Below are 13,104 nucleotides of genomic sequence, written 5' to 3'. Positions count from 1 at the left end.
TGCTAGCAGGGGGAGGAGGTTGGGTCTAAGCTTGCCGGAAAACCAGCTGCTCAAAGTAGAAAGCTCAATCACACACATGCAGATCCCTCCATTTTCCACCCTCCCGCTCCCCAATTAGGTCCTGCCCCCTCAGACTCCACGTCTTTGGCACCAATTGGTGCCCATGGGTAGTGGAGGTTGGCTATGCCACGGTACCAAGTTGGCACGCCAACGTCCCAGGCTAGCAGTGCCAGCTTGGCACTGCCTAAAGGGCACTGCCTCCCATGCTCTGGCTTCGCAGGAGGTCTCAATGGTCTCCAGCCCTACTGGCAAGGCTATCATATCAAGTCCCCATTGATATGGACCATACATGATCCTCACTGGTGAAGACTTTCACCGGCAAGGCCATTAAGGGAATTGAGCCTGGATGATTTGATCCCAGGCTTACTAATAATACTTAAATCTCTATTGAAATAGATTAAACATTATAATCAGTCTCACAACAGAAATGTGGCCCAGTAAGAGTGAGAAAAAGAAACTGGGCACAAACCTAATTTTTTGCCTTTTCCGCAATCTTACCGGTTCGCTCTGCCCATTGACCAGCGGAGGAGCCCTCACAATGTTTTGGTTTTAACTCCTTTCTGTAGTAGTGAATTCCACAGGCTGATCACTCTCTGGGTGAAGAAATTGGTCCTCATCTTAGCCTTAAAAGTTTACCCCATATCTTAGACTGTGACCCTTGATTCTAGACTACCCCACCATCGGGAGTATCCTTCCTGCATTTACCCTGTCTATACCTGGTCTATGACATTCCCCCCTTATCCTCCTCAACTCCAGCGAATATAATCCTAACCAACTCAATCGCTCCTCATACGTCACTCTTGCCATCCCAGGAATTAGTCTGATGAACCTTCTCTGCACTCTCTTAAAACAAGAACATCCTTTTTTATTTACTTGAAAAAGAGATCAAAACTGAAGACAATGGATGGAATTTTATGTCTTCACTCATCCTGAAACCATAAAATCCCGTCCGAGGTCAAAGGACATTTCCATGGTCCGCCCCTCATCCACTCTGATTCCCATAGCGGATGGGATGGTAAAATTCCGGCCAATATTTCTGTTGTGGCCTGTAAAATTGGAGCAAGACATCCCTGCTCCTGTACTCTAATCCTCTCACTATACAATTTGCCTTCTTCACCTGCATGCTTACCTTTAGTGACTGTTGTATGAGGACACTCGCAGCAAGTGCCCCTCTCTTAATTTATAGCTATTTATAACAGAGTTATATAGCTGATTCTACTGTTCAACAAGATCCCAGCTGCCCCACTGCCTATAATCTGTTTGCACTTCCTAGAAGTTACAGTGCAAAAAACTTCAAGGTGAGGGGGAAAATGTCAAAGGAACAGAGCATTCCTCAAGATACCCAGCTCCAGGAAATTCTCTGCGCAACTTATTCCTCTGGTATCAAGTGATTTGAAATTTGTAAAATGCTGCTTGAAATAAGCAAAATTTAGAACTTGTAGTTTATATTTCATTTGCCCTACCTGGCTAGGAATGGCAATGTGAAATGATCCCTTGTTAAACAAATAGCATTTCCAGCTCAGATTTCACAGAAATGCAAACAGCTTACCTCACTGACATACAAAATTTGACTTACCTTTTTTTGACTTGATCGATTTCCTCCAAAGTGTTGAGAAAATCCCATCAGTCCAATCATTAGTCGCAGGATCCAGTCGCCCAAACATTTGTGGAGCAGTGATAGCTTTAGGGTTCATGCGCATTTCCCGATGAGGGGCTCCAATTTCGGTCAGTGATCGCATTAAAGTACGAATAACACAAGTCTTTCCAGAGCCACTAGGACCCAATGTCATCAATCCATGACGAACTCGGGCTGTTTCAAACAGCTGAAAGTATGTTAAATAGAACAGGATCTTAAAACCCCACAGTGGAAAGGCTGGAGAAATGGGTTTTTCCTCCTTTGAGAGGTGATCTTAAACAAATACTTAAAATGGCTCTGGTGAGGGAAATACTAATTATAGAATTCTATTATACATTAAGTGTGAGGGTGAAATAACAGGACACAGGATGAAACTAACAAAGTAAATTTAAGACCGATATTTCAAAGTTATTCACACAAAGAGTGATCAATAATGAAATGGACTTCCCAATAGAGGTTGGAAGGATTCATTTGGTGATGTGTGGTGACTTTAAAATCTTTCTGCAATGAATGGATTAAGATCAGCAAAATCACCTTCCAAATCCATCATTATTCTTTGCTCTTCAACTACGTGGACAGGGAAACTAGTTTCACTGCTGAGATAAGATTCAACAAAAGCAGTTGCTGCATCAAACAAGTATGTGTGTTTCTAAGTCAGATCACTGTTTGATATCAGTGATTCAGTAAGTAAGACTTCAGGTTTTGTTATTCTTCATTAATAAACCTGATTACAGTTGTGGTATTTATGCAGTAAAATATGACTACTTTATTCACATTTAGAGAAAGCCCACCAATGCCTCTACTTTCTCAGAAGACTAAAGAAATTTGGCATGTCAGCTATGACTCTCTCCAACTTTTACAGATGCACTATAGAAAGCCTTCTTTCTGGTCGTAAGACAGCTTGGCGTGGCTCCTGCTCTGCCCAAGACCACAAGGAACGACAAAAGATCATGAATGTAGCCCAATCCATCATGCAAACCAGCCTCCCATCCATTGATTCTGTCTACACTTCCCGCTGCCTTGGCAAAGCAGCCAGCATAATTAAGGACCCCACACACTGGATATTCTCTCTTCCACCTTCTTCCTCCGGGAAAAAGATACAAAAGTCTGAGGTCACGTACCAACCGACTCAAGAACAGCTTCTTCCCTGCTGCCATCAGACTGTTGAATGGACGTACCTTGCATTAAGTTGATCTTTCTCTACACCCTAGCTATGACTGTAACACTATATTCTGCACTCTCTTGTTTCCTTCTCTATGAATGGTATGCTTTGTCTGTATAGCATGCAAGAAACAATACTTTTCACTGTATATATGTGACAACAATAAATCAAATCAAAGAATACTGTGCTGCAAATTTTTAAAAACAAAGGCCAATTGTAAATTTGTGAGCTTTTGGTGAAAATCATTCATCAGAAATGTTAAAACGATATTAAATATGTATGTGATAAATGATACATAGAGTATGTGTATAGTTAAATAATTCATTGTGTCTACCTGAACCAGTTTGAGATTCCAAGGCGGGTGGTTAACTAATCCTCCTATTTCCACCTGGTTAGCAACAGCTGCCTGCAGTTCGACATAGGTGCTACTATCCAACTGTATTCCAGGGAACAGATCACCAATCAAGCTCAGGAAAAGTGGTTCATCTTCATCCACCTGTCAAAATAATATCAATCAATTATGAGTTGTCATGCTGCTGTTATCGGACAACAAATTTTATGAAATTGGGCACACAAAATGGAAGAAGACTAAAGTTACCCTCAGAGCTCTCCACTAAGAATCACAAAGTAACAGACACTGATCAGTAGGCAAGAGCATGCTTTTAGAATGCAAATGAGGGCAAGCACATAAGGGAAGCTGGACAGGATGGCATCCATGATGTGGATATGCCGGCGTTGGACTGGGGTAAACACAGTAAAAAGTCTGACAACACCAGGTTTAATTCCAACCGATTTATTTGATAGTAAACTCACTAGCTTTCGAGGTTACACCTTTATCAGGTGAATGTCACCTGACGAAGGGGGTAACCTCGAAAGCTAGTGAGTTTACTATCAAATAAATTGGTTGGACTTAAACCTGGTGTTGTCAGACTTTTTACAGGATGGCACCTACAGGAACTAAATTTCCACCCCATCAAAATCAGCACCAACAGTCAAACAACCCATGGAGACACCTAAAATTAGCATAGTTAAGGAAACATTCCTGGCCCCTCAAAACCGCTTTTGAGATCAATGACACACCTATGGTTCAAACCCCAGAGATTCTAGACTATTGAATAACCAATCAGACAAAACAATTAACACGCACCTAAAACAATTTCCTCAACACTTGGAAACATCGAGACAGAATGGCTAAGGTCGAATACTGTGAATAAAGTATTAGCATTTGAATCGCATACTGCACTGAGGTTCAGGTATAACTATAGCCTGCTGCGAGGGACGGGCAGAGCGCTTTTGGGACAGTCCGATTGTATGTCCTGACTGTGTTTCTCTGTCGACGTAAAAGAAAATAAAGCTGTGCCGTTACTGAACTTCACCGTGAGTCCGTAGTGGTCGTTTCGCCCACTCGCACTAACACTGCAAAACATTAGAATCTAGAAATTCTGGTGACCCAATGGCTTCATCAGGTCTGCAGCAGGTCAGGACAATTTGCTGAGCTCATTTGAATTATCAGAGGATTGTAAGCTCTGCAAATCCACTCCAATATCCCAGAGTTACACTGTGGGATGAACAACAAGACAAGTAGAAAGATAGAATTGAAATAAAAGAAATGGTGAGTAAAGTGAAGATCAGCGGTGGAATGGAAGAGAATGGGGGGTGGGGGTGGGGGGGTGGTGGGGGAAATAGAGCAACTATGCAACTGGAGCAAACAATGATGGCAGGCAGAAAAAGGAGGCGCCCAATTTTCTCAAAACAGACCTTCCTGTCCTCCTGACAGAATTTTTGAGAAAGAATCATTTTTGAGGTTAGGTACAAGAGGCAATCTGGTCAATTGTTTTCATTTTGTGAAAGTAAATAGTTATTGGTGAATGCCATTCCCACAATCACTGGAATTTCTGTTTTAGTGTAGGAAGATGTTCAATGAACTAATCACAACCAAACAGTCAAAATTTTCAGATGTTCCACTGGCGGGATCTTCTGGTCCCACTGATTGCGGTACCCTGCCATGGGTTCCTCAGCAGCAAATGGTGCAAACTGCAATGAAAGTGGTGAGACTGGAAGATCCCACTGCCAGTCAATAGTGGGCCACTTCCACTGCTGCAAAACATGCCACTGCAGAGCGTGTGGGAAATCTCACCCAACAACTTTAGACTGTGATATTCTGCCTTCATTTTGACCATTTTGTTAGTCCCAAAATGTTTTTTGTCCCATTGCAATCACCCCACTCCCACCACTTGGCCATCTGTTTGTTCTTCCACTGAGCATTGACCTTTGTTGTCCCAATAACATAAAACATAGAACATAGAACATTACAGCGCAGAACAGGCCCTTCGGCCCACGATGTTGCGCCGACCAATTGAAAAAAGCAATGACCCTCTAACCTAAACCAATCCCTTTCCATCCATAAACCTATCCACGGATCTCTTAAACGCCCCCAAACTAGGCGCATCTACAACTGCAGCAGGCAGGGCATTCCAATCCCTCACCACCCTCTGGGTAAAGAACCTACCTCTGACACCCGTCCTATATCTACCACCCCTTAATTTAAAGCTATGGCCACTCGTGCTAGCTTTCTCCATCCGAGGAAAAAGGCTATCACTGTCCACCCTATCTAAACCTCTAATCATCTTATATGTTTCAATAAGGTCCTCTCTTAGCCACCTTCTTTCTAACGAAAACAACCCCAAATCCTTCAGTCTCTCCTCATAGGACCTTCCCTCCATACCAGGCAACATCCTGGTAAACCTCCTCTGCACCCTCTCCAATGCCTCCGCATCCTTCCTATAATGTGGGGACCAGAACTGCACACAATACTCCAAGTGCGGACGCACCAGAGTTTTGTACAGTTGCAACATGATGTTGCGGCGCCTAAATTCAATCCCCCTACCAATAAACGCCAAGACACCGTATGCCTTTCTAACTATCTTATCTACTTGATTCCCAACTTTCAGGGATCTATGTACACATACACCTAGATCCCTCTGTTCATCAACACGATTCAGAGTCCTACCGTTAGCCCTATACTCTACACATCTGTTATTCCTGCCAAAGTGAATTACCTCACACTTTTCCGCATTAAACTCCATCTGCCACCTCTCGGCCCAGCTCTGCAACTTGTCCAAGTCTCTCTGTAAACTATGACACCCCTCTTCACTATCTACCACTCCTCCGACTTTGGTGTCATCAGCAAATTTACTGATCCACCCAACTATACCCTCATCCAGATCATTTATAAAAATTACAAACAGCAGTGGCCCCAAAACAGATCCCTGAGGCACACCACTTGTAACCGAACTCCATGACGAATACTTTCCATCAACCACCACCCTCTGTCTCCTATCTGCTAGCCAATTCTTGATCCAATTAACTAAATCACCCCCAATCCCATACATCTGCATTTTCTGCAGAAGCCTTCCATGGTGAACCTTATCAAATGCCTTACTAAAGTCCATATATACCATGTCAACTGCCTTACCCCCATCCACCTCTTTGGTCACTTTCTCAAAAAACTCAATAAGGTTAGTAAGGCACGATCTACCCTTCACAAAACCGTACTGACTATCTCCAATCAATTCATTACTCTCTAAATAACTATAAATCCTATCCCTAATAACTTTTTCTAAAACTTTGCTCACAACAGAAGTAAGACTCACCGGTCTATAATTCCCGGGGAAGTCTCTTTCCCCTTCTTAAATAATGGGACAACATTCGCTATCCTCCAATCCTCTGGCACTATACCTGTGACCAACGATGACCTGAAGATCAGAGCCAGAGGCTCTGCAATCGCCTCTCTTGCCTCCCAGAGAATCCTAGGGTAAATCCCATCCGGCCCAGGGGACTTATCTATTTTCAAACCCTCAAGAATATCTAGCACATCCTCCTTATCAACTGCAATACTGTCCAGTTTACAACCCTGTAACCCAGTGTTCTCCACAACTACATTTATGTCTCCCTGCGTGAATACCGAAGAGAAATATTGGTTCAATGCCTCTCCAATCTCTTCCGGTTCCACACATAACTTCCCACTGCTGTCTCTAACTGGCCCTAATCTTGCCCTAACCAATCTTCTGTTCTTAACATATCTATAGAACGCCTTAGGATTCTCCTTAATCCTATCAGCCAAAGTCTTCTTGTGTCCTCTTTTAGCTCTTCTTAACTCACTCTTTAACTCCCTCCTAGCCAATCTAAAGCTTTCCAGTGCACCACCTGAGCCCTCAAGTCTCATCCTGACATAAGCCTCCTTTTTCCTTTTAACCAGCGAAACAACTTTTTTAGTGCACCACGGTTCCCTTGCTCGACCATTTCCTCCTTGCCTGACAGGGACATACATATCAAGGAGTCGCAGTAGCTGCTCCTTGAAAAAAACTCCACATTTCGGACGTTCCCAGCCCCTGTAGTCTCCCAGTCCAACCTATGCTTCCTAATTCTCTCCTAAAAGCCTCATAATTACCCTTCCCCCAGCTAAAACTACTGTCCCGAGGTTCATGCCTATCCCTTTCCATCACTAAGGTGAACGTAACCGAATTGTGGTCACTATCACCAAAATGCACACCAACTTCCAAGTCTAACACTTGGCCTGGCTCATTTCCCAACACCAAATCCAATATAGCCTCACCTCAAGTTGGTCTATCTACATACTGAGTCAAAAAACCTTCCTGCACGCTTTGTGCAAAAACTGACCCCTCTAATGAGCTAGAGCTATAGCTATTCCAATCAATATTAGTAAAGTTAAAGTCCCCCATAACAATTACCCTATTACTTTCACTCCTATCCAGGATTGTCTCCGCAATCCTTTCCTCAGCCTCTCTAGAACTTTTAGGAGGTCTATAAAAGACTCCCATCAGGGTGACCTCTCCTCTCCTATTTCTAATCTCAGCCCATACTACCTCAACAGACAAGTCCTCATCAAACTTCTTCTCTGACACTGTGATACAATCCTTGACTAATAATGCTACCCCTCCCCCCCTTCTACCTCCTTCTCTACTCCGACTGAAGCATTTGAACCCCGGAACCTGCAACAACCATTCCTGCCCCTGCTCTATCCATGTGTCTGAAATGGCCACAACATCAAAGTTCCAGGTACTGATCCACGCTGCAAGTTCATCCACCTTATTACGAATACTCCTCGCATTAAAGTATACACATTTCAAACCATGCTCTGCTCCACCCCCATGATGCCGTGCATTGCAGTCCCCATCTATGCCCCCCTCACTTTCATCCCTGCTACTCAGGATCCCAACTCCCCTCTGATAACACATTCTGTTATCTTGCCTTTATGCCTTCACACTGCCATTTACACTTCTTTGTGGATGGCAGATGGCACAGTGGTTAGCACTGCTGCTTCACAGCACCAGGGACCTGGGTTCGATTCTCAGCTTGGGTGACTGTCTGTGTGGAGTTTGCACGTTCTCCTTGTGTCTGCATGAGCTTCTTCTGGGTGCTCTGGTTTTCTCCTACAGTCTGAAGATGTGTGGGTTAGGTGGATTGGCCATGCTAAATTGCCCCTTAGTGTCAGTGGGATTACCAGGATAAATATGTGGAGTTATGGGAATATAGGCTGGATATAGGTTGTGGATTCAATGGGCCGAATGGCCTCCTTCTGCACTGTAGGGATTCTATGATTCTTCTTTCTTGTGACCTACACATCTTTGTTGCAATCTCTCCTAGCTCCCACTCATTACTGACCTTCTATTTTGCTCCACTTTCTCCATCTTGTCTAATACAGTGTATAGTCTATCACATTTCTCCCTCTCTTCAACTCTGAAGAAGAGATAGATAGACTCTAAATGTTAATTTTGTTTCACTCTCCAAATGCTGTCAGACCTGCTGAGAATTTCCAGCATTTTCTGTTTTTATAATGCTTGGAGTACCCTGTCTTAGTCTCTGGCCACTGTACCCTACACCCAACTCTGTTTCATCTGCTGTCCGCACCTGCATCTACTTTTGCAGTATGGCACACATCTATCTACATGCAGCACTTTACTTTCCCCTGTTCTGCCTTTTTGTGTTGAAACTGTGAATTCATATTTTCTCTTCTCTCAGTTAAGTGGGTGACTCAACACTTAGAACTCCCACCTCACAGGAATGGGTAATATTCCTGACAGCAACCTTTGACACTGGAAATCTTCAGGCAACACATTACAGATGCTGTTGACAGATAGAAGGGCCAGGAGCAGCTGTAGGTTTTTCTGGGCCTTCTACCTAGTTAACACTAACTGCCAGTTAATGGAACTGGCATTTAACTGTTACTCGACTGAGGGCTGTTGTCTGAATAAGTGTTAAGTATTACAGCAGTAAACTGAGTGAAGGGAAAGCTTAAAGTCAAGGATCAAAAGTTAAAAAAACAAATTACTAATATTGAATATTGTAGGGAGGCATGGTGGCACAGTGGACAGAGGCTGTCTCAAAGTGCCAAGGACCTAGGTTCTATTCCCAGCTTGGGTCACTGTCTGTACGGAGTCTGCACATTCTCCCTGTGTCTCCATGGGTTTCTTCTTGCTGCTTCGGTTTCCTCCCAAATGTTGCACTGGTTAGGTGTATTAAGAACATAAGAACGTAAGAAATAGGAGCAGGAGTAGGCCATCTAGCCCTTCGAGCCTGCCCCGCCATTCAATAAGATCATGGCTGATCTGTTGTGGCTCAGTTCCACATTCCCGCCGTCTCCCATAACCCTTAATCCCCTTGCCTATCAAAAACCCATCAACCCACGTCTTAAAAATATTGAGCGAGGCAGCCTCCGCCACTTCAACGGGCAGAGAATTCCAGAGATAAATGTATTGGTCATGCTAAATTCTCCCACAATGCCGGAGTGTGGCAACTAGGGGATGTTCACTGTAACTTCATTGCAGAGTTAATGTAAGCTTACTTGTGACACTAATAAATAAATAAACTTTAAAACTTCTGAAATATATGTTGGGAGCCTATCACAACCGTTTTCAATATTTAAAACACTGAAAGGAAATAGATTTCCATTTCTTACTCACCAGTTTAGACAGATTCATATCTCTCAATACTCTCATGACAATGGTTGATTCACTGTCTTCGGGCCTTGCTCTCTTCTGAGCTCCCAGTGTCCTCAATACAGAAAGAATGTTTCTCAAGCCAAAGTCATAATGAACCTTGTTGTCAAGAATTTGTGAAGAAATAAAATTATTAATTGAACTAATCTCTAAATGATGAAATTTACTGGACCATTCTTGTAAAAAAAACTTCATTAACACAGAACAGAAAACACAGAAAATATACAGCCCAGAGGGAAGCCATTCAGCCCATTCTAGCTGGAAAGAGTTTTCCAACGTAACACCATTTTTGAGTTGACTGTTCATAGTGCTGTAGGTTAAGATGCCTCAAGTGCATTTTCTGTTTTTTTTAATGTGATGAGTTTTTTGCCTCGACAATCTTTTCAGATAAGGTTCTGCACCACCCTCTTTGAGTGTAAGAGTTTTTCCTCAGTTCCCTTAGAAGCATTCTACAAATGACTTCAAAGTGATTCCCATTCTGCAATCGGAAATAATGCCTTCCTTGTCCACTCGAACTGGGCCTTTAATAATGTTATACACCTCAATTTCATCTTGCTCAACTGCCTCCGTTCCAAAATAACCCCTATCAATCAAATTCTTCACATAATTAAAAGAACAAAGAAAATTACAGCACAGGAAGAGGCCCGTCAGCCTTCCAAGCCTGCACCAACCATACTGCCAGACTTAACTAAAACCCTTTACCCTCCCAGGGACCAAATCCCTCTATTCCCATCCTATTCATGTATTTTCAAGATGCCTCTTTAAAGTCACTACTGTATCTGGTTCCATTACTTTTCCTGGCAATGAGTTCCAGGCACCCACCACCCTCTGTGTAAAAAAACTGCCTCGTACATCTCCTTTAAACCTTGCCCTTGCACCTTAAACCTGTGCCCCTTAGTAATTGACTCTTCTGGCCATGGGAAAAAGCTTCTGACTATCCACTCCATCCATGGCTTTCATAATCTTGTGGACTTCTATCAGATCGTCCTTCAACTTCCTGTGGCCAAACAGGCCACCTAAAATGGTGATTTGCAAAGCACTCTGGGACAATTGGGCAAGAACTAAAACAGCAAGCCGCCGCCTAAAAGACAGAGATAAACAGGCTGCAACAATAAATTATCTTACAGAAAATACTAAAGTTCAAGTCCAATACGAGACCTTGACTTAACTCTGCAGACTGGCAAGTACCCAAGCAGATATTGGCCTTTATCCATGCGCTGGTCTCAGTACTACTCTGTGTAGTCTAGTCCTCTGGTCTGTCCTGGCACTCTGGCTCTGGTCTTCCTTCCTTCTCAGGTGTAGTGGCTCTCCTCATGCTGGTTGTTGCTGGCGATGGTCATCGTTGTTGTATCCCGTTCGTGTGGTCTGAGAGAGAGATTCTTGGTTGCGCAGATGACTAATACAAAGGATATGGATCATCTCCTATGCTGTAACGGTGCTGTAATCCCTTATTTGGGAGGGAGGTATCTATCCTATGTGCCCCTAGCACCTACAAACATGGCCGATAGGGACACACCCAGAGATTGGTGTGGCAGCACCTGATTGGACTTTATTGATCAGGGTGATCAAGTCCAATTGATTGGCAATGGCCAATAGGGGCGCAAAACCCAATGGGGTAGAAAGGGTGCTGCGCAACCAAGAATCTCTCTCTCTGACCACAAGAACAAGATACAACAACGATGACCATCGCCAGCAACAACCAGCCACTATACCTGAGAAGGAAGGATGCCAGGGTGCCAGGACAGACCAGAGGACCAGACTACACAGAGTAGTACTGAGACCAGCGCATGGATAAAGGCCAATATGTGCTTGGGTACTTGCCAGTCTGCAAAGTTAAGTCAAGGTCTCGTATTGGACTTGAACTTTAGTACTTTCTGTAAGATAACTTACTGTTGGTTGGGTCGATGATTATTGATTGTGTGTTTTAAATAAATATTGGTTGTACTAACAAGAAGTCTACTTGCAATTCTTTGTCCATTGTATAAGGGTTAAAACCAACTGTGAGGCAGGCACAACACTCCGTTGTTCCAGTGAGAACAAACTAAGTTTCTCCAACTTCTCTTCATAGCTAATGCCCTCCACACCAAGCAACATCCTGGTAAATTTTTTCTGTACCCTCTCCTAAGCTTCCACATCCTCGTGGTAGTGTGACGACTAGAATTGAACACTCTATTCCAAGTGCAGCCTAACTAAGCTTCTATAAAGCTGCAACATGACTTGCCAATTTTTAAACTCAATGCCCCGGCCAATGAAGGCAAGCATGCCTCGTGCCTTCTTGAGTACCTTCTCCACTTGCATTGCCATTTTCAGTGACTTGTGCATCTGTACACCTAGATCCCTTTGCCTATCTATACTCTTAAGGGTTTTGCCATTTGCTGTATATTTCCTATTTGTATTAGACCTTCCAAAATGCATTACCTACATTTATCTGGATTAAACTCCTTCTGCTATCTCTCCGCCCAAGTCTCCAACTGATCTATATCCTGCTGAATCCTCTGATGATCCTCATCACTATCCGCAAATCCAGCAACCTTTGTGTCATTCGCAAACTTACTAATCATTCCAGTTACATTTTCCTCCAAATCATTTATATATATTTGCAAACAGCAAAGGTCCCAGCATTGATCCCTGAGGAACACCATTTGTCACAGCCTTCCATTCAGAAATGAACCCTTCCACTGCTACCCTCTGTCTTCTTCTACCAAGCCAGTTTTGTATCCACCTTGCCAGCTCACCTCTGATCCCATGCAACTTCACCTTCTGCATCAGTCTGCCATGAGGGACCTTGTCAAGGACCTTACTGAAGTCCATGTAGACAACATCCACTGCCCTAACCTCATCAATCATCTTCGTCACTTCTTTGAAAAACTCGATCAAATTCGTGAGACACAACCTCCCCTTCACAAAACCAATGTTGCCTCTCACTAATACATCCACTTATTTCCAAGTGGGAATAAATCCTATCTCAAAGCAACCTCTCCAATAATTTCCCTGCCTGTAATTTCTTGGATTATTCTTGCTACCCTTCTTAAACAAAGGAACAACATTGGCTATTCTCCAATCCTCTGGGACCTCCCCTGTAGCTAGTGAGGATACAAAGATTTCTCTCAAGGCTGCAGCAATTTCCTCTGTTACCTCTCTCAGTATTCTGGGGTATATCCCATCAGGCCCTGGGGACTTGTCTACCTTAATGTTTCTCAAGAATCCCAATACTCCTTTTTGAAGTC

General features: G+C 43.4%; 1 protein-coding gene across 1 annotated transcript in view; it reads right to left on the bottom strand.

The window, feature by feature from the left end:
* Positions 1-13,104, bottom strand: part of LOC145345624 (dynein axonemal heavy chain 8-like) — a gene marked incomplete at its 3' end in the record, with an annotated part of 1,250,971 nt that overhangs the window by 217,198 nt on the left and 1,020,669 nt on the right. The window contains exons 51-53 of the mRNA XM_080193458.1: positions 9,842-9,976; positions 3,193-3,354; positions 1,637-1,883 (exon numbers count right to left, since the gene is read on the bottom strand). Coding sequence (XP_080049584.1) covers positions 1,637-1,883; positions 3,193-3,354; positions 9,842-9,976 — 544 coding nt within the window. The remainder of the gene's footprint in view (positions 1-1,636; positions 1,884-3,192; positions 3,355-9,841; positions 9,977-13,104) is intronic.

This window comes from Carcharhinus amblyrhynchos, chromosome 7 (genome assembly GCF_965287045.1).
Source record: "Carcharhinus amblyrhynchos chromosome 7, sCarAmb.v2.hapA, whole genome shotgun sequence".
In the NCBI taxonomy this organism is placed as follows: Eukaryota; Metazoa; Chordata; class Chondrichthyes; order Carcharhiniformes; family Carcharhinidae; genus Carcharhinus; species Carcharhinus amblyrhynchos.
The sequence above is the reverse complement of the archived record's forward strand: the minus strand, read 5'-3'. Positions and strand labels throughout refer to the sequence as shown.